Source organism: Drosophila tropicalis, unplaced genomic scaffold, assembly GCF_018151085.1.
Source record: "Drosophila tropicalis isolate 14030-0801.00 unplaced genomic scaffold, ASM1815108v1 contig_573, whole genome shotgun sequence".
NCBI classification, from domain to species: domain Eukaryota; kingdom Metazoa; phylum Arthropoda; class Insecta; order Diptera; family Drosophilidae; genus Drosophila; species Drosophila tropicalis.
The window spans coordinates 275,650-292,673 of NW_027173049.1; the positions used below are offsets into that span (position 1 = coordinate 275,650).

The 17,024-nt window shown below is 36.7% G+C and overlaps 4 protein-coding genes and 1 long non-coding RNA gene across 7 annotated transcripts; 2 read left to right on the top strand and 3 right to left on the bottom strand.

Moving 5' to 3' along the window:
• Positions 1-2,172: 2,172 nt before the first annotated feature.
• Positions 2,173-5,857, top strand: LOC137575211 (probable peptidoglycan muropeptide transporter SLC46). The gene is made up of 9 exons (XM_068287648.1): positions 2,173-2,674; positions 2,746-2,855; positions 3,699-3,849; positions 4,042-4,779; positions 4,851-4,987; positions 5,058-5,247; positions 5,304-5,351; positions 5,429-5,537; positions 5,604-5,857. Exons 1-9 carry the CDS (start codon positions 2,548-2,550, stop codon positions 5,659-5,661), a joined length of 1,668 nt encoding a protein of 555 aa, XP_068143749.1. The 5' UTR covers positions 2,173-2,547; the 3' UTR covers positions 5,662-5,857.
• On the bottom strand, positions 5,743-11,008 carry LOC137575213 (probable peptidoglycan muropeptide transporter SLC46). 3 transcript variants are annotated; one of them, XM_068287650.1, is made up of 7 exons: positions 10,757-11,008; positions 10,589-10,701; positions 8,805-8,955; positions 8,569-8,752; positions 8,322-8,508; positions 7,644-8,263; positions 5,743-5,901 (listed from the first exon to the last, which is right to left on the bottom strand). In XM_068287650.1, the coding sequence occupies exons 1-7, from the start codon at positions 10,902-10,904 to the stop codon at positions 5,868-5,870; spliced, it is 1,437 nt and encodes a 478-aa protein (XP_068143751.1). In that variant the 5' UTR covers positions 10,905-11,008; the 3' UTR covers positions 5,743-5,867. The 3 variants fall into 3 exon arrangements, with proteins under 3 accessions (XP_068143751.1, XP_068143752.1, XP_068143753.1); XM_068287651.1 differs by lacking the exons at positions 8,805-8,955; positions 10,757-11,008 and having other exon boundaries at positions 10,589-10,639; XM_068287652.1 differs by lacking the exons at positions 10,589-10,701; positions 10,757-11,008 and having other exon boundaries at positions 8,809-8,885.
• On the top strand, positions 10,523-11,145 carry LOC137575550 (uncharacterized). Its single transcript, XR_011032183.1, has 2 exons — positions 10,523-10,663; positions 10,748-11,145. It is a non-coding gene; the product is annotated as an uncharacterized lncRNA (long non-coding RNA).
• LOC137575212 (probable peptidoglycan muropeptide transporter SLC46) lies at positions 11,043-13,482 on the bottom strand. Its single transcript, XM_068287649.1, has 9 exons — positions 13,136-13,482; positions 12,963-13,075; positions 12,581-12,731; positions 12,338-12,521; positions 12,080-12,266; positions 11,888-12,023; positions 11,495-11,821; positions 11,273-11,429; positions 11,043-11,208 (listed from the first exon to the last, which is right to left on the bottom strand). Exons 1-9 carry the CDS (start codon positions 13,308-13,310, stop codon positions 11,148-11,150), a joined length of 1,491 nt encoding a protein of 496 aa, XP_068143750.1. The 5' UTR covers positions 13,311-13,482; the 3' UTR covers positions 11,043-11,147.
• A 231-nt stretch (positions 13,483-13,713) lies between these two features.
• LOC137575301 (probable peptidoglycan muropeptide transporter SLC46) lies at positions 13,714-16,618 on the bottom strand. The gene is made up of 8 exons (XM_068287789.1): positions 16,157-16,618; positions 15,978-16,090; positions 15,051-15,385; positions 14,807-14,993; positions 14,610-14,745; positions 14,219-14,545; positions 13,994-14,150; positions 13,714-13,925 (listed from the first exon to the last, which is right to left on the bottom strand). Exons 1-8 carry the CDS (start codon positions 16,347-16,349, stop codon positions 13,862-13,864), a joined length of 1,512 nt encoding a protein of 503 aa, XP_068143890.1. The 5' UTR covers positions 16,350-16,618; the 3' UTR covers positions 13,714-13,861.
• Between the last annotated feature and the right edge of the window lie 406 nt (positions 16,619-17,024).

A 17,024-nucleotide genomic window follows, 5' to 3' on the forward strand; every position in this document is an offset into this window, starting at 1 on the left:
AATTGTAAATATCCCGAAGGACGAAAAAGGATCGTTACATGGCCCATGTAAACAGACGAGTTTCAATGGACACATCCGCAAAAGAACTTTCTTTCTAACAATGTTGTTCTTTATTTCAGTTTCATCATTTTGTTATTTTTCATCATTTGGCGTGTGCGGAGTCACTTGACAAATTTCCTATATATATAAATATATTTGTAGGTACATCTACATATACATACATACATATCTCGAAGCGCAAGTCCTAATGATTGGTGTTAACTGCCGATTTAAATTGAATGCTAATTTTTTTTGCTAATTTCAAATGTTTTTGTTTTACACCCTTGATTAAACAAAAAAAATAAAGAAAACAACAAATTAAGAAAAAGTTATAATAACACACATTTTTTTATTTTTTTGCATTTTTCGTTCTGTCTGCTCAAATTTTATGCCTCAACGGAGCATAACGAAATGACGATCATCTAGTTAGTTATCTGCCATGTGTAATTGAATTTAATAATCTAGTGATTAGTGGAAATATTTGATGTTTCAGCACGTTAACATATTGTAGGTGAAGTTTTTTAAAATTTAGTTTAGTTTTTCAAAAATAAAAACATATATATTTGCCTTAGTTTTTTTCGATAATTTGTTGTTTTAAGAAGCAAAGCGAGTAAATACTTTGATTTCATTTTCAATAATTGACCCTTTAATTGAACATTTTTATAATAAGAACTAAAAAATTAGCAAGAGGTACTATTGATATGAAATGATTAGCAATTGAATTCTATTTTTCCTTTAAATGAATATATAAATTTTTATATTTAATAATATTACGATCAGAAAAAGCGTTTTTGATTAGTTTTTAAAGATCTTTAAATTTTATGAATCAAGTTAATATAAATAAATCTAGCCACTCATGGATTTATATGTATTTCTAGTTAAAATTTTGAAGGCAAACAGTTCTATAGAATATTTTGAAAATATTATTTTCTATAACCAATCGATTTTTTCTGTTTTGCGAATAGATTTTAAAGATCGAGAATTACGAGTTGATGTTTATATCGGTTCTCCGATCTGATTTTATTTAGTTGTTTGTCTTAATCCTCAAATAATGATTAATTAATAATCCATTAAACCTTTAAATTCAGAAACATCTTGGATAGGCCTTAGGCCTTATATCCACGAGAATCGCCCTGAATGAAAGTTACTAAAAAGTATTTAAAAATTAAAAAAAAAAAGACATCAATTCTTTACCTTGTATCTCTTTCTCTGGAATAGTTCAGTCAAAATATCTTAAAAATGAAAGTATTATCTTTTTTTCTATAAGACTTTAAATATTTAATACCAAAGCTATGGGTTCTAAATATAAACTTTGAGGAGAAATTTCACCGAAATGTAAACATTAAATACAAAAATTGATTGATTAATGCAATTTTGGCAAGAAATTAATATTAATGTAAATTAATATAGGGTATATTGTATATTTACTATATACATACTTTATATATCTGAATGTGAACATGTGAATGATGTATCCACAATCTATCTAAACTACTTTTTAAACACTCCATAAACATTCCTTATCCTATATAATATATGTATATGATCTTCTTATTAAAGACTTTAAGTTTGATCATCTTTGTTTTGAGCCACCCTAATACTAAGCGGATATACATATGTACAAACATATGTACATATGTAATCTATAATTATGACCATCTTCGACTCGTGCTATTCATTTGCCAGAAAAATAAACAATTTTTGGGATATAAACAAATGGCCAAGAACTAACCAGATCCATCGGATAATATACGATAATCTCAAAGACAACTTCTGAGACTTCAAGAGGTTACAGAGATACAGAGATTAGACTTTCTCATTTTCTCCCACTTCTCTCTCAGTCTGTCTGGGATTCGTAATACATCGGAACACCTTTTCTCTATTTGATTTTGAGGGGGTGGGAGTGCCGTGGTGAGGGGAGGCATTGGATGTAATGTAATTTTCAAATGAATTGCCACAAGCTATCGAATTTTTGTGTATTTTTTTTTAAACCTTTTTCCTACTATTATTTTTCTCTTGTTTTGTTGATGAACAACTGTTTCGACGCCGTTCATGTTGTTGAATTCTGTGAACGCGGCGTATAAAAACGCTGGGACGGAGCGAGAGCTTCTCATTTCGAGAATCAAACTCTAATTGCAAATAATTGTCGTCAGTCGCTTGGTTGGTCGGTCAGTCGGTTGATCGGTTGTTGGTTGTCGTTTGTCGTTTGCCGGTTTCATGTCGCCCCAGTGAATCTATCTAATTTTGGATCTTGGCTAATATGCATGGCAAACACTCATCCGAATAAATAAATAATAATAATAATAAAAAAAAAAAAAACATTTAAAAATCAAACTTGAGCTTGAACTATTGAGTGCCCTCATCATTTAAATTTTACAGGGATTTCCTGATTACGTGATAAGTTTAATAATGTCCAACTAAAAACCAAGTGAAACCGATTAAACTGAAATAAACATAAATCAATAAATATTTACAAATTTTCGGTTAACAAATATTTGACCTGAAAATATGGTTGAGAAGGCCTCGCCCACCTTGACACTCGAGCGTCTGAAAAATCTGCAATGGCACAAGATATTCCATATGTTCTATATAGAACCGGTTGTCTTCATGTTACTCTTCTCGCACACACTATCGGGTGAGTGAGTCCACGGAGACAGCGGATCATCGTGCTCAGATGCTAACACTTTCAAATTAAACCCAAAACAGGCACAATCCAACGTAACCAGGTCATCTATCAGACGTGTACAGTGATTTTCCATTACAACGAAACCGATTGCAAGCAGTTGGACAATAAAAATGCTAGCGCTGAAATAAATGTGGGTATGAGACTCGAACGAAGTTGGGCCAAAAGAGATTTCAGTTCCATTTCCGTCCAAACAAAAGCCACTTTTGAATGAATTCAGTGTATTCTCATTCAGCCATTGTTAATACAATGAGTTAGATAGATAACTATTTAGCATAGAATAGGTAGACACAGAAGCTTCAATTATCATAGCCGGAATTCGCAGTTTGTGTGTACTTTTTGAAGTTCAATTGCTCATAAAAGTGACTAGCAAATTTCAAGTCGATCAAGTCTTAAAATATTTTAGATTATTTTATGGTCTATTTTGTATACATTCATGATAGCATCTAGAGGAATATTATCAATTTTCAAGTGCTTCAAGTTTGAACACACAAACACATCTTGTCGGCTCCAGGATCAAAATAAAAATAGGTTTTATATATTAGTATTTCCAAGTAGAGGCGTGAATATCAACGATTGAATACATTACTTCTTATTTTAATATATACAAGATGTAATAATATTATATAATATAGGTACATAGAATCTATTACATAACTTCCACAGACGAGAAGGCATTAGACTTAGATATCCAGTTATTTAAATACTTTTGTCATTAGAATAGATTTGCTTTACTTAACTACTTGTGATGGAAATATAAACCATTTGGTAGCTGCTTAAAGGCCAAGGCTCAGAACTATTATTATAAACTATATACTATCCTATTCTAATCAGTTTGAAGAAACTTTTGATAAGTTTTAGATCAGCTCCGTTCAGTTATTCAGATGAGGAGCAAGTATATCCCATGTCATTTGCCCACTTTTGTTTTCAGTTCCAGAAGAAGAATATTAATTCTGTTTATATTTTCGCCATTTAGGCCATTGAAACGGAGTTGCAACCGTATGTGGCCAATTTGTTTCTCACTCGGACCCTTCTAGAGAGTATAGTGCCGGCTTTTTGTGGTCTCTTCATTGGATCCTGGTCAGATCACTATGGAAGGAAGCCTTTGCTTGTGGTGTCTATGATTGGTAGGTGGACATTTTGTCAGTCTTACCTTTTCACTCGCATGATCACTTATTCATTTGCTCACTTGTTCAGTTGTTCGAATAGAAACATCCATCAAAAGAATGTAGGCACAACTAAACAAGTGAGTGATGAGTGAGAGTAAGTGAACAACTGATCATTTTTTTCTTAAATGGAGTATTTCTCTGAATTTGCAGGATTTTCCGCCTCCTTCTGGCTAATGGCTCTGATATGCCAATTGTCCAGTTACTATGTTGTCAACCCTTGGTGGTACATTTTGGCTGCAGTGCCTCATTCGCTTCTGGGAGGCAATTGTGTGTTTTCGGTAGCCGCTTTTTGCTTTATATCGGATATTACCGACTGCAAGACGAGACCCTATCGCATGATCTTCATGGAGTCGCTGTTCTTCATTGGCCTGACCAGTGGATCCCTACTCTCCAGTTTTGTATATGCAGCGACTAGTGCGGCCGTAACCATTGGCCTGTCCGGGTGTATAGTCACAATTGCCACAACATTTATCATATTCTTTGTGCCCGAAAGTCTGCACTTTCGTCAGGAGCAAGATGCCAAACTGGAAAAGAAAATGGCCATGGAAAAGGAAAAAGAACTGGACAAGAATATGCCAATGACTGAGTGCAATTTCATGGGACCCGTACTGCACAAGCAGACGGGCCAGGAATTGCCCACTCCGGCCACACCCGCCATGACTTTCGATGAAGATCTGCTGGCCAAATACGTGGAGAGGTTGCCAGAAAAGGCCGAACAACGGGCCAGAGAACTGGAGGTGGCTGCGGGGCCCAAGGAGAAGGCCGGCCTATTCAGTGTGGTGCACATCAAAGACATGATTAGCACCTGCTTCAAGCCACGCGAAAATCATGCTCGTGCAATTATTTGGCTTGTCACATTTGCCATGTTCCTGTCCATCTTTGTGTTCGGTGGGTTTCAGTCGACTGCCGCGTGTTTCTTGTCGAATGTAATGATAATTACCTCTTTTTGTTTTTGTCAGATGGCGTGATGACTGTCATGTATTTGTTTGTCCGCGAGAAATTTCATTGGACTGTCAGGGATTACACTTTCTATGAGACAGTTAGCCATCTGGTGCCCATGGTGGGAGCTCTTATTGGTTTCCTAATTCTGAGAAAGGTTGAGTGCACTTAGAACGAGTTAAATAAGTTATCTGATTCTAATATATGTATTTCGATTTTCCTTGAAGGTCTTTCGTCTCTCGGTGGTTACTTTGGCCTTGCTGGCCTTCTTTTCGGAAATACTCAACAATTTGGCCAAGGGTTTCGCCACCTTGCCCTGGCATATGTATCTATCGGTGGCCCTGGGCGTCTTTCGTTCCATTTCGGGTCCCATGTGCCGCACCATTGTGTCCAATATAGTGCCGCCTTCCGATTTGGGTAAGTGATTCAATAGCAAAAAGGCTTCAACAATTTTCTATTTGTTATTTTTCTAGGTAAAATCTTCTCCATAAAAAATGTTTTGCAATCGTTTGCACCTTTCGGTAAGCAATAAAATCTGTAAATTTTTAAATATTTTTTTGCCTTATTAATTAGCGAATTTTTTGTTTTCAACCCAAAGTTGCCGCCCCCCTCTACACGTTGATATACAAACGTTCCCTAACCACATATCCGGGGCTATTCAATTTCGTTAGCTCCTCGTTATATTTGCTCTCGTTCGTGTTTATGGGGTAAACTATTAAGTTCAATGTCGGCAATTAGATCAAAATTAGAACTAACTATTTGCCCCATTTCAGATGGGTCTTGCGCATTAAGTTCATGCACAAGGATCATTATGCCAAAGTCCTGAAGTGATCCCAAAGGAATCGAGCAGCTCGTAAGCGTAGGAACTATTTATTTTGTGATGCATCCAGCCCCTAATTAATAAACGTTAACTTGTAGTAGCTAATATAAATATGTACATATAATAAATTACACATATATAATTCATTCCACTCTTCCGATAAAGATCATAATAATACTTGAACATGGCGGCAATTTGGCTCGTTCTGTGTTGTGGATCATTCCGTTGATTTTTGAATGCAATAGACAAAGCTGTAATTAAACAATTGTCGATTAGTCTTATATAAAACTGACAATGAAACTGAATGATTGCGAATATTAGATAACGTAATGGCAAACTGTTTTAATGTAAACCTGGGGAATATTGTAAACTTGGGATAATTTCTATGTATCTTGATCTAAAACGACTCTAAAATGAAATGAATAACTTTAACGTTCGTAATGGAATGTGAAATGTGAATATGAATTTAAATACGGAATCAGTCATTTATAAGTCCGGCTCTCTATGAGAGCCGAAAGCCCCAATGACTATGTTTATAATCTTGATTTCAATTCTCGATAGTATCATCCTAAAGGAACTACATACAGTGGTGGACAGTAGGTTAGCGCGTTTTTTTTTTTTTTAACTTTGAATTTAATTCAATGAACAACTTTTATCAGTAGTTTGTTGATAATTGTATTTAGATAATGACCCGTAAGTGTCGTCCTGCCAGCTTTCGACTTGTTTTCTACAGGTTGGTTTGAACAAAAAACCCTCCTTTCCAGCTGGTCAGTTGTTTAGCGCAGTCTTTCCAAAATCTTAAATAGATTTGTGTGCTTTTTGAAGAAGTTGCAGATTTAGGTAATCTATGATGATGCACACCAAATATTTTCAAGTTAGCCCAAGCATTCGTTTTGGGCTTTGTATGTAATTCTTGAGGTCTTTTGGCTTGACGTCGTTTTATACCACCAATTTATACTAAAGGACATTTTTCTTGATCTATGTATGAATGTGGCGATGTCAACTGATTCCGTTTAAACATAGAAAGACAAATATTTGAGAACGTTTCATACAAATCAGAGGAACTATATTGACTTTAACTGATAAATAAATTGGACTAAAGCTTCTTTTAAAAGTTTGATGTCTGATATTGATTAAGAAAAGTATGGAATATATCTAAAAGCACAAAAATGAAACATTTACTAACATGTGGTAGTCAAACTATTCAGCAGTGGCTCCAATTTTACTTTTCGTCCAAGGGGCGTAAATCCCTTACTAGTTGGGACCTTCTATCTATGTTAGTTTAATTGGAAGTGCCTTCAAATTTAGTTCCTGATTGTTATAGAAAAAAAAATATTATATTCTAGTATAATATTATAAAACATACATATATGTACATATATTATTATAATAGATTATAGCAAAGGAAGGAATCCAGAAATGAAACGGATCATGTGTGACAAATTTGTAACCGCGAGGTATATATAAATCCTTTGTGAAATTTCTAAGAAAAATTGGAAATTTTTGAGAAACCTTCGTTGTGTGTGAAAGTTAAAAAAGATATCCTTAGAAATTAAATAAGTTTGGAACACAGAACCTTTAAAATTCATCAAATTTTCATCTTGATATCTGCTGAAACTATGTAAAACTTGTATATATTTAGCTATAACTTTCATTCGAAAACTAAGCTTTTTCCTAAAAAAGATTGTAAAATAAATCGATTGGCATTGAAGGGTTAACATTTAATGTGATTTCGTTGGAAAAGTTGTCCATTTCTCACTTTTAGGAGGGGAAAGCATAGTGACTTAACTGTGCTCTGTTTCATTGTTCTTAGCATACTTTTAGGAACAAGGCACCGAACAATTAGACGAAATCTACATCCATACACTAGCCTGGGATTCGAACCCGGGTCCTCGTTGTTCAGTTGCCCAAATAACTTGGTCACTTAGACAACTCATCTACCGAGGACTTACCTCTCACGATGATTGAATATTCGTGTATATTTTATACTTACTTCATTAAGATGAAACCGAGGAAGTTCAATCCCAGACTTATCAAATTAAAGGCTCCAGGATAATCTTCCACAGTGGTTTTGTAAACCGTTGTATAGAGAGGCACTGCTAGACTGGGAGTAACTGCTTGTAGTGAGCTGGACAACGCGAATACCTTGCCCATTTCGGCGCTGGGCGTTACTTCCGATAGAATAGTCTTGCTCATGGGCCCCAAAACACCGCGCATCATGCCCAGGACCAGAGCTAGGTATATTTCGTAGGAGTACTGAGCTGTGGCCCGTGTTGTACTTTCGAGGACGATGCAGCCGAGGCACAGAATGGCCACGCCATGAATGGATAGCTTGAAGAAGCGACGTAGGACGGACAGAACGAGAATACTCCCCAGAATTTGAATGAACAGCCGGGCCACATTGAAGACACTAAAATCCTTGACAGTCCAATCAAATTTCTCGCGTATAAACAACAGATTCACACTATTGTCCCCCTCCGCTGCAAAGATGTGAATGGTCAGGGCCAGCATAGTCAGCCAGATTATCAAATTTTCTGAATGTCCTCGACTTTGGCAACATGTGTGCCACAGATCTTTGAGCAAATCCATGCGGAAGAGTTCACGTAGGCGGTGCTATAATGAAAGACCATGGAAATTATTAAGACTCTCTGATTTGGGACTTGGACCTTACGCTGGAGGGTACATGCTGAAGTCTTAAGCTTTCTGGCACCCAGATAATTAAATAGATCAACGATATAGCCATTAGAAAACCCGAAATCATGAATAATGGAGCAGCTGTGGTCAGCTCATAGATGTAACCACTTGTCACAGTCCCGCCTATCAATCCGATTGAAATAGCTGCGTCCATTAGCACCATCCTTAAGAAGGGAAGATTTATAGCAAATATATGTACACATATTCAGGTGAAATCGGCTTACCTCATGGGTCTTGTCTTAGCAGTTGTGACATCGGATACATAACAAAAAGACACGGCGCACACCGAGCAAAATCCCCCACTGAAGATCGACGGCACCGAGTATAGAATGTACCACCAGGGACTGATACTTTCTCGCAAGCTTATCTGTGTGATGACGCTCAGAATGACGCTGCTTGAGAAGTACCCTGAAACGGATTTAAATTAATCACCCTTTCAATCGAATCATCTTTAACTTGCCCACAAAAGTTGCCAACAAAATGGGTCGTCTGCCAAATTTATCAGACCAAGGACCGTAAAAGAGGCTCACCACAGCTGGGAAAAAGCTCTCCATTAGGGAACTAACCATTATAATGTTTGCCGCATATTCCTGAACTTCTACCTCAATTTTCTGCAAAATCACAAGCATCAAAGATATGATAGTATACATATAATATAAATGGATTTCTTCCGACATTTGAATGACTATCGGGAGAAGATGGTACTTTATGATCCTTTGAATCAGTTTTGACTCCTTTTGAAGTTATATTTTTAATACATTTTTTGTTTTATATTATATATGTATATAAATCAGATTGTGAGCATATGAAAATACTTTGATTGACTACTTTTAAATTCCCTTTTATATAATTTTAAAATAAACATTTGGTATATATTTGCCGATCTGGCGCTTCGAAATGGGAAAACTTTGCCCCTTAAAGTATACAATATGCTGTAATTTGTAATTCTTGGATTGTCCATTGTATACTTCAGGGGCGAATTTCCCCATTTTCACAGCTCAAGATCCGCCACTGCGTTTACATAGACAGAAGTTTAAATACTGACAACCTTGTATCAGATCGCCCAAGTTTGTATATTTGCTGATATCATATGAATGTCAAGTTGGCTGAATCTAATATGATTCAAAATTATGATGTTTAATGAAAAGATCTCTCTAAGATATAAGATAGAAATAATGTCATGAGGGCAAAGTGGCAAACGTTGATACTCTTTGAATTGTCTAACAAACATTTCACAAAGTGGCCAAACAAACTTTCGTTACAAAGTAGTGGAATTTATTTAAGACAAACTAACAAGTTGTCAAGAAGTTTTAACCGGTTTTGATTGACATTTTTCGTTGTGAAAGTTACTGCTACGTTAAATACGACCAGTGCCGGACTTAAAGAAGAACTGAAGAGGGCCCCTTGCCCGGGAAAATAATAATTTTATAAAATAATAACATTCAGTCTCCAATATACACAAAATATATTGTTCTATTCAAGTCTCTCGGACTACTTAGATCAACAAATCTCAATCGTTTGCAGATAATACTATTAATAAACTTTACGATACCATCTAATCGTTTAAGACGTCATAATTTAGTTGTTAAACTAAAAATCAGAAATAAATACATCAATTAAAAGTTGCACTTTAAAAAAAATATATTATTACGATGGTATTTGATGGGGTGGGACATTACAAGGTATAAGTGTCTTTAAAATAATCGAAAATGGTCTAGAGTCCATATGAATAGTAGTCCAAAAACATAGAGTCTCTCAATTACTTCGGATCTAAAAGTTATATCTAGTTAAATAGTTAAATTGATAGTGAATAAATGAAATATATAAATAAACCTTTACATTCGATAATTCCCAACTATAAAGTTTATTTTATAAATAAGTATATAAAATTGTTTACTTGGCCTATCTAGAATGTGTATTCATATTGTTATGAAACTCCTGAGATGTAAATTTTAACAGTAATAGAATCGATTATAAATGGTTATAATAAAATTAAAGACTTTAAAGTATTAAAATAGTCTATTGGAGGGTGTTGCCTATAGTTAGTCACTAAACGAAATATTTTATTTCCATTCGTTTGGAGTGTCGACTAGCTTTTATTTACCCTTTGTTATCTCTACAAATTCAATAATGAGCTACAACTGCGTCAAAACAACGTGTGCCAATTCGAAAAGGTCTCTACGATGCCAAAGGCATCCAAAACGCAGTTTCCATATATGTACATATATAGCAAAGCAAACCTACCTTTGACTCTTCAGAACTGCGATCGATGCCCAAAAACGGATCACATTGTGTGGAATTGTAGTGCAATGCCTGGAGGCAAGTTTGATAGAGTATTTGATTTTGATAAACCGCATCTGAGAGAGTTGAAAACTTGTATAAATTTTCATATCTGACCCACAGTTGGCTTACCAATCAAACATCTGGCAAACAAGACTAGAAAAACTGCAGGCTCTAACACGTATCCGCCTAGTAGTCCATTACTGTGTGCATGGGGTTCCGCGTCCGTCTCATCTGCTTTGTTGTTAATCAGCATGGGTTCATTGCCAAAGTCCGACATGGTCGTGTACGTAATACTGACTGATATCAACTTCAGTGCATTACAATAGAAAACTTCCGAGCTCGCCAAGCACTAGAACTATACTGATTCCCACAGAAATTCGATGCGCCATAGAATAAAAATGAAAACAATAATTAATACTATAAAAATTGTGTATATTGGATGCTAATTCGTAATACTATAAAACAGTTTCTTATGATTAATAAAAATGTACAAAATTGGTATAATGGCTACAACTAAACATCAACCTATTGCCTGATACACATTGCTGGGACTCGTTGATTTCTGGATGCCAAAAATTATACTGTAAAGAAAGGAAATCGGATTAAAATATTATCTATTCGCTTTGGAAATGCACATTCACTTACGCCATTAGAACATAGCCCAAGAAGTAAAGTCCCACACTAATGAAATTAAATGCTCCGGAATAAACCCCAACGGTGGCCTTGTATACCGAGGTGTAGAGAGGAGAAGCAGCCACCGGGGACAGCGATTGCAATGATGTGGCCAGAGCGAATATTTTACCTAATCCAGTGATGAAGCTTATGATCATTTTCTCTACACGCTTGACTTATTTCGACAGCACTTACCGAATTCCGAACTTGGCGTCACATGCGACAGAATGGCTTTGCACATGGGCCCCAGAACGCCACGCATCATGCCCAGAAACAGGGCCAAATACATTTCCCCGGCATATACAGCTGTTCCCCGCACAGTGCTCTCTAGGACACTGCAGGCCAAAGCCACCATGGCCATGCTGACCACAGAGATCTTCATGAAACGACGTAGTATCACCATAGCCAGAATGCTGCCCACCACTTGGATGACAATGCGAGCCACATTGTAGACACTGTAATCTTTGACAGTCCAATCGAACTTCTGACGCATAAACATGTAGTTGAGAGTGCTCTCTCCCTCTATAAAGTAAATAAACAAATCGGTTAGTGTTACTTAGTTCACACTCGAGTGATATGTAGATTCACCTAAACTAAATATCGAGACTGTGAGAGCGGTTATAGTTAGCCACAAGATCAGACGATCGTAGTTCTCTCGCTTCTTAAGTGAAGTATTGATCAGATCCTTGACCAGGTCCAGGCGGAAAAACTCACGAATTCGTGACTAGAAGGAAAGAATTCATTAGATTCCATTAGGATCTTATATGATCCGAATCTTACTCCAGTGTGTATATTCTCTGGCTTAATACTTTCGGGTACGAAAAATACTAAATGCACCACGCCCAAAACGAGAATGGAGCAACTAATGGTATAGATGATCATGGCATTTGTGGCAGCATAGATGTAACCACTGGACATGAGGCCACCGAGAATTCCCAAGCCCAACATTGCTTCCATGAGAACCATTCTAAATACAGAAAACAAATAAATAAACATATAATAAAAACTTTTTGGGGGTCTTCGTTTGTTTACACTCACCTCATGGGTCGCTTATCGTCGGTGGCCACATCGGATACATAGCAATACATTATGGTGATGAGTGTGCAAGTCCCTCCACTCAAAACTGAAGGCACTGAAGAGAGCAAGTACAACCAGGGACTGATATTCGTGCTGGATGTTATCCCAGTGAGTATGATTAGGATTATGGAGCTAGAGAGATAACCTAGAAGAAGATCAACCAATAAGTCTCAAGATTGGATCGTTTGCATGGGTACTACCAACCTATGAATATCGAGAGCAATATTGGACGTCTGCCAAATTTGTCTGACCAAGGTCCCAGAAATAGACTTAATACTGCTGGCAGACAGCTCTCGAGGAGTGAAGACGCCAGCATTATGTTTGCCGAATATGTCTGCACTTTGACTTCGATTTTCTGCAAAAACAAAAAAGACACAAAGTCACGTTTCATTATCGATGAGTCAGAAAAACTAATAGGCTTGGGGGTTCTACCTTACATATCTATATCCCGAAATTATTAACACGCATTTCCTTATCAGACATGAGTCATTTGGAAGTGCTTTTGTCTGCATTTTACTGATAAGTTCATTAGGTTAATTCTGTTTCATTTGGTTGATTAAGATCAATTGGTTAAGTAGTTACAAACCTTGGAGTCTTCCGTGCCGGGCTCAATGCCGAGAAATGGCCTGCAAACAGATGCATTGTACTCCATGATGGTAACACAGGTCTGATATAGAATTTGATTCTGATAAACCGCATCTGTTAAGCGAAATGAATACATGTATAACAAGTTTTATTTTAAAAAACAAAAAGGCGTACCCATTAAGTATCTGGCGAACAACACCATAAAAATGGCTGGTTCTAGGGCAAATCGCTGTAAACGACATTTGAGACTAGGTTTAGGCAAAGACGTTGATGATGATGGTTGTAGAATCTCAGTTTCCGTTTCTTGTCCATTGTCAGTCACCAAAGGCGCCTCATCGCTACTCGGCATTGTACTCGATTTGAATCAAAGAATGCGGGCTTCGGGCCAGTATAATTTATTTTAATTGCTCTCACTGACAACAAAGAAATTAGCGAATCACGATTGCTTGTTCTTATTAAACTAAACAATGCATTGTTTCTCAATAGATATTGCGCGCCAGAGAACTGCCGAACCCGTCGAACTCAGGCGATACACTAAACGCTAACAGCTGTTGATATTCGCGATGTAAACGAAACCATAAAGCACGCCTCTGGCACTGCCCCTGCCCCTGCCACAGCCCAAACCAAGCCCCTTGTATGGCATTCTTATCTGGTAGTCATTACTGATTAGAAAGTGAGGCTAACCAAAACAAACTACAAACACTGAATGTTTTCAGTTGGATATACAAAGATTTTGTATGTTTCAATATATATGCATGTATGTAAATATTTACAATTTATTAAAGATCTGTACATTGTCTGAGATAAAACATTTATAAAGATAATCATCGGTTTAATACTTGAATAAGCCGTGTCCAAACACAAAGTTAAATTAAGCTAAGAGATATCGTCTGAGAATGGTTAGCTGCCAATAGCCTTATAGACACTGCTGCTGCCCATTGATTTTTGTATGCCAAATATAACTCTGGAAGAAGAAAGAGCAACATTTTAGTTAACTTTCCACCAATGCAAATTGAAAGTTGAAAAACTTACGCAATCAAAACATAACAAATAAAATATAAGCCAGCACTGATGAAATTAAAAGCCCCGGGATAAACTTCAACAGTCGCCTTATATACGGCAGTGTATAAGGGAGCAGCGCCCAATGGTGAGAGGGATTCCATCGATGTGGTTAGAGCAAAAATTTTACCTAAATAGTTTCAAGTGGTAGTATTGATTAAATTTGCTTCCATCGTGGGCATTTGCGTTAATACTTACCCACTTCTGTGGGTGGTGCCACATGCGAGAGAATGGCCCTACACATTGGTCCCATAACGCCACGCATCATGCCCAGCGTCATGCCCACATACATCTCCTGCCAGTGTTGAGCTGTGGCCCTTACTGTACTTTCCAGGACGCAAGCGGCCAGCGATAACATTGCCATTGTTATGATGGACAGCTTAAAGAAACGACGCAGCACAATCATGCCCACAATACTGCCCACAATTTGGATCACAATGCGAGCAGCATTAAACAAACTAAAGTCCTTGATGGTCCAATTGAATTGTTCGCGCATGAACATATAATTGACTGTGTTCTCACCCTCTGATAAATCAAATAACACATTAGTGAATGCTTTGAGTATGCAGAAACTTAAATACAAACTCACCCATATCGAATATGGCAATCGTCAGGGCAATCATTGTTAACCAGATAATAGTCCGATCAAAGTTCGGACGCCTTTGGAAGCAAGTCCGAACCAAATCCTTAACCAAATCGAAGCGGAAGAACTCGCGAACGCGAGACTATTAAGAACAAAGCGATTAGTTGTAGTTCCAGATATATAAGAAATCCGTTTATCTTACCCCCCGTATGAATATCTTCAGGCCTGAGACTCTCTGGTACAAAAAAGAACACATAGATTAAAGCTAAAGTCATTAGGGAGCCGGCAATGATGAAAAGCGTAAGCGCATTGGTTGCCGCATAAATATAACCACTGGCCACATTTCCAGCCATCATGCCAGAGCAAAGAGAGGCTTCATTAAGAACCATTCTGCAATGAAATTTGTCTCAACTAATGCTAATAAATACGTTTAAACCTGTTACTTACCTCAAGGCTCGCTTTCGCTCTTTGGCCACATCGGATATATAGCAATAGATGCCAGTTATTAGGGCACAAGTTCCGCCACTTAAAACTGCGGGCACTGACACAAGCAAATAGAACCAAGGACTAATATTTGTGGTGTCTGTAATCTTAGTGATAACAATCAGGATAATGGCACCCGTTAGATAACCAGAGAATGTGGTCAATAAAATTGGTCGTCTGCCAAACTTATCCGACCAAGGTCCCAGAAACAAACTAACAAATGCTGGAATTATACTCTCAAGCAGAGAGGTAGTCATCATTATATCAGCCGAATATTCCTGAACTTTGTCCTCAATTTTCTGCAAATTTGAAAGTGCATTTTCAATTACTCATGGTGTGGTAAATGGTTGAATTGGATTCTACTGACAAACTCAATAATAAAAGCAACTTAACATAAATTTGCTTAATTAAACAAATTATTGGTGCAATCGTTTACTGATAAACTAATTTACTCTAATTCTAAACTTAATCGTCTCCTATCTCTAAAAAAAAAACATTGTAATCTGGGCAAAACAAATAGTTCTTACTTGAGAAAGTTGTAATGATTAAACCTAAATTCCTAATCGTAATCCATAATCTTCCAATTTGCTTATAAGCTTGGCAAGGCTGTTCTATATAGACTCTTATCGGTTAGAATTAAAACAATAAAAGTCATATGCATAGCCTACTTATTGTTATATTGAATTACACCTAATCTCAGCCCCTCACTCTCTCTTCCTCTTACCCTGAGCTCTGGTTTTGTTCCGCTCGTTGAACGTTTGCAAAACATACATACATAAGTCATACGCAAAATACAATAAAAACAAAGTCAAAATATTACTACCAGACAGAATTATCATACATGTATACTATATATGTATACACAAAATTATTTTATATAATAACGCTTACTTTCGCTTCATCCGTTTCCCGATTAATGCCTTTAAACGGTTCGCATTCTGTGGCATTTAGTTCCATGATGGTTACGCATGTTTGATAAAGTATTTGACTTTGTAAAACCGCCCCTAAAAATAACGAAAATCCAAATATGATAAAGATTCATCGTTACGGAAGGGAGTCATCCCGCATACCTATTAAATATCTGGCGAAGAATATGAGAAAAACTGCTGGCTCCAAGATGAACCAACGATAGCCATTTTCTTCTACAGCAGGGGCAGGTGGAGGGGGCAATGGAACTTCCTGCTGGTCCGGACTTGCAAATGCAATGGTAGCATCTTCCATGTCATCAACCAAGGGCTCATCTCCATCGTCACGTCGTGGCATTTTTTATCCGTATCTTTATCTTGATTAGGGGCAAACAAAGAATCTAACACTGATGTAAAGAACAATTGCAATTCATTCTCTTGGAAAAGCCAGCCAGCAATTTCACTCCCTCACGCCTTCAGCTCGAGTAAGACACTAATCAAAACAAAGCTTTGTTGAATTTGCAATAGTAAAATGATTAAAACACTGTTTCGCTGGGTGATTAAAAGCAGTGTTTTACGACTATCTCACTTGCACTTGCAGTTTTGGAAAGTTTATTATTTGTTTACCAACGAACCAGCTGTGATGCTGCCAACCTGTTGCAATTTAAATCAAAAAATACTAAACTCTGATTTCTGTTTTGTTTTGGTATTTAGTGAAAAATATATGCACGATATAAATTAATATTTCTGTTTATTTTATATATATTTAATATATATGTAAAATGTATATTTAAGAATATTTACATACTACACTCTCTAAACCTGGTGAATTTCTATCGATAGAGCCGAAATCACGGAAGTTGATTATCGATGGCTATTGATGGCGCCTTCTAGGTCCATCCACTCGCCGTTATTAGGATATGATGATATAGCAGTCTGATCGTTTGGATAATGACAGGAAGAAAGATATTACTGTCGTTGGAGATGTAGACAGACGTAATATGTACATACATATGTAGTTGAAATTTACATA

Coding starts and splice junctions, on each gene's coding strand:
- LOC137575211 (XM_068287648.1), top strand. CDS start 2,548: ATGGTTGAGAAGGCCTCGCCCACCTTGACACTCGAGCGTCTGAAAAAT. Junction 4,780..4,850: donor CCTGTCCATCTTTGTGTTCG/GTGGGTTTCAGT, acceptor TGTTTTTGTCAG/ATGGCGTGATGACTGTCATG. Junction 5,248..5,303: donor AGTGCCGCCTTCCGATTTGG/GTAAGTGATTCA, acceptor TTATTTTTCTAG/GTAAAATCTTCTCCATAAAA.
- LOC137575213 (XM_068287650.1), bottom strand. CDS start 10,904: ATGTCGGACTTTGGCAATGAACCCATGCTGATTAACAACAAAGCAGAT. Junction 10,702..10,756: donor GTTTGCCAGATGTTTGATTG/GTAAGCCAACTG, acceptor CAACTCTCTCAG/ATGCGGTTTATCAAAATCAA. Junction 8,753..8,804: donor TTTGTTGGCAACTTTTGTGG/GCAAGTTAAAGA, acceptor AATCCGTTTCAG/GGTACTTCTCAAGCAGCGTC.
- LOC137575212 (XM_068287649.1), bottom strand. CDS start 13,310: ATGCCGAGTAGCGATGAGGCGCCTTTGGTGACTGACAATGGACAAGAA. Junction 12,024..12,079: donor CAGAGAATATACACACTGGA/GTAAGATTCGGA, acceptor CTTTCCTTCTAG/TCACGAATTCGTGAGTTTTT. Junction 11,822..11,887: donor AGTCTCGATATTTAGTTTAG/GTGAATCTACAT, acceptor TTTACTTTATAG/AGGGAGAGAGCACTCTCAAC.
- LOC137575301 (XM_068287789.1), bottom strand. CDS start 16,349: ATGCCACGACGTGACGATGGAGATGAGCCCTTGGTTGATGACATGGAA. Junction 15,386..15,977: donor GGGAAACGGATGAAGCGAAA/GTAAGCGTTATT, acceptor TCAAATTTGCAG/AAAATTGAGGACAAAGTTCA. Junction 13,926..13,993: donor ATTTGTTATGTTTTGATTGC/GTAAGTTTTTCA, acceptor TTCTTCTTCCAG/AGTTATATTTGGCATACAAA.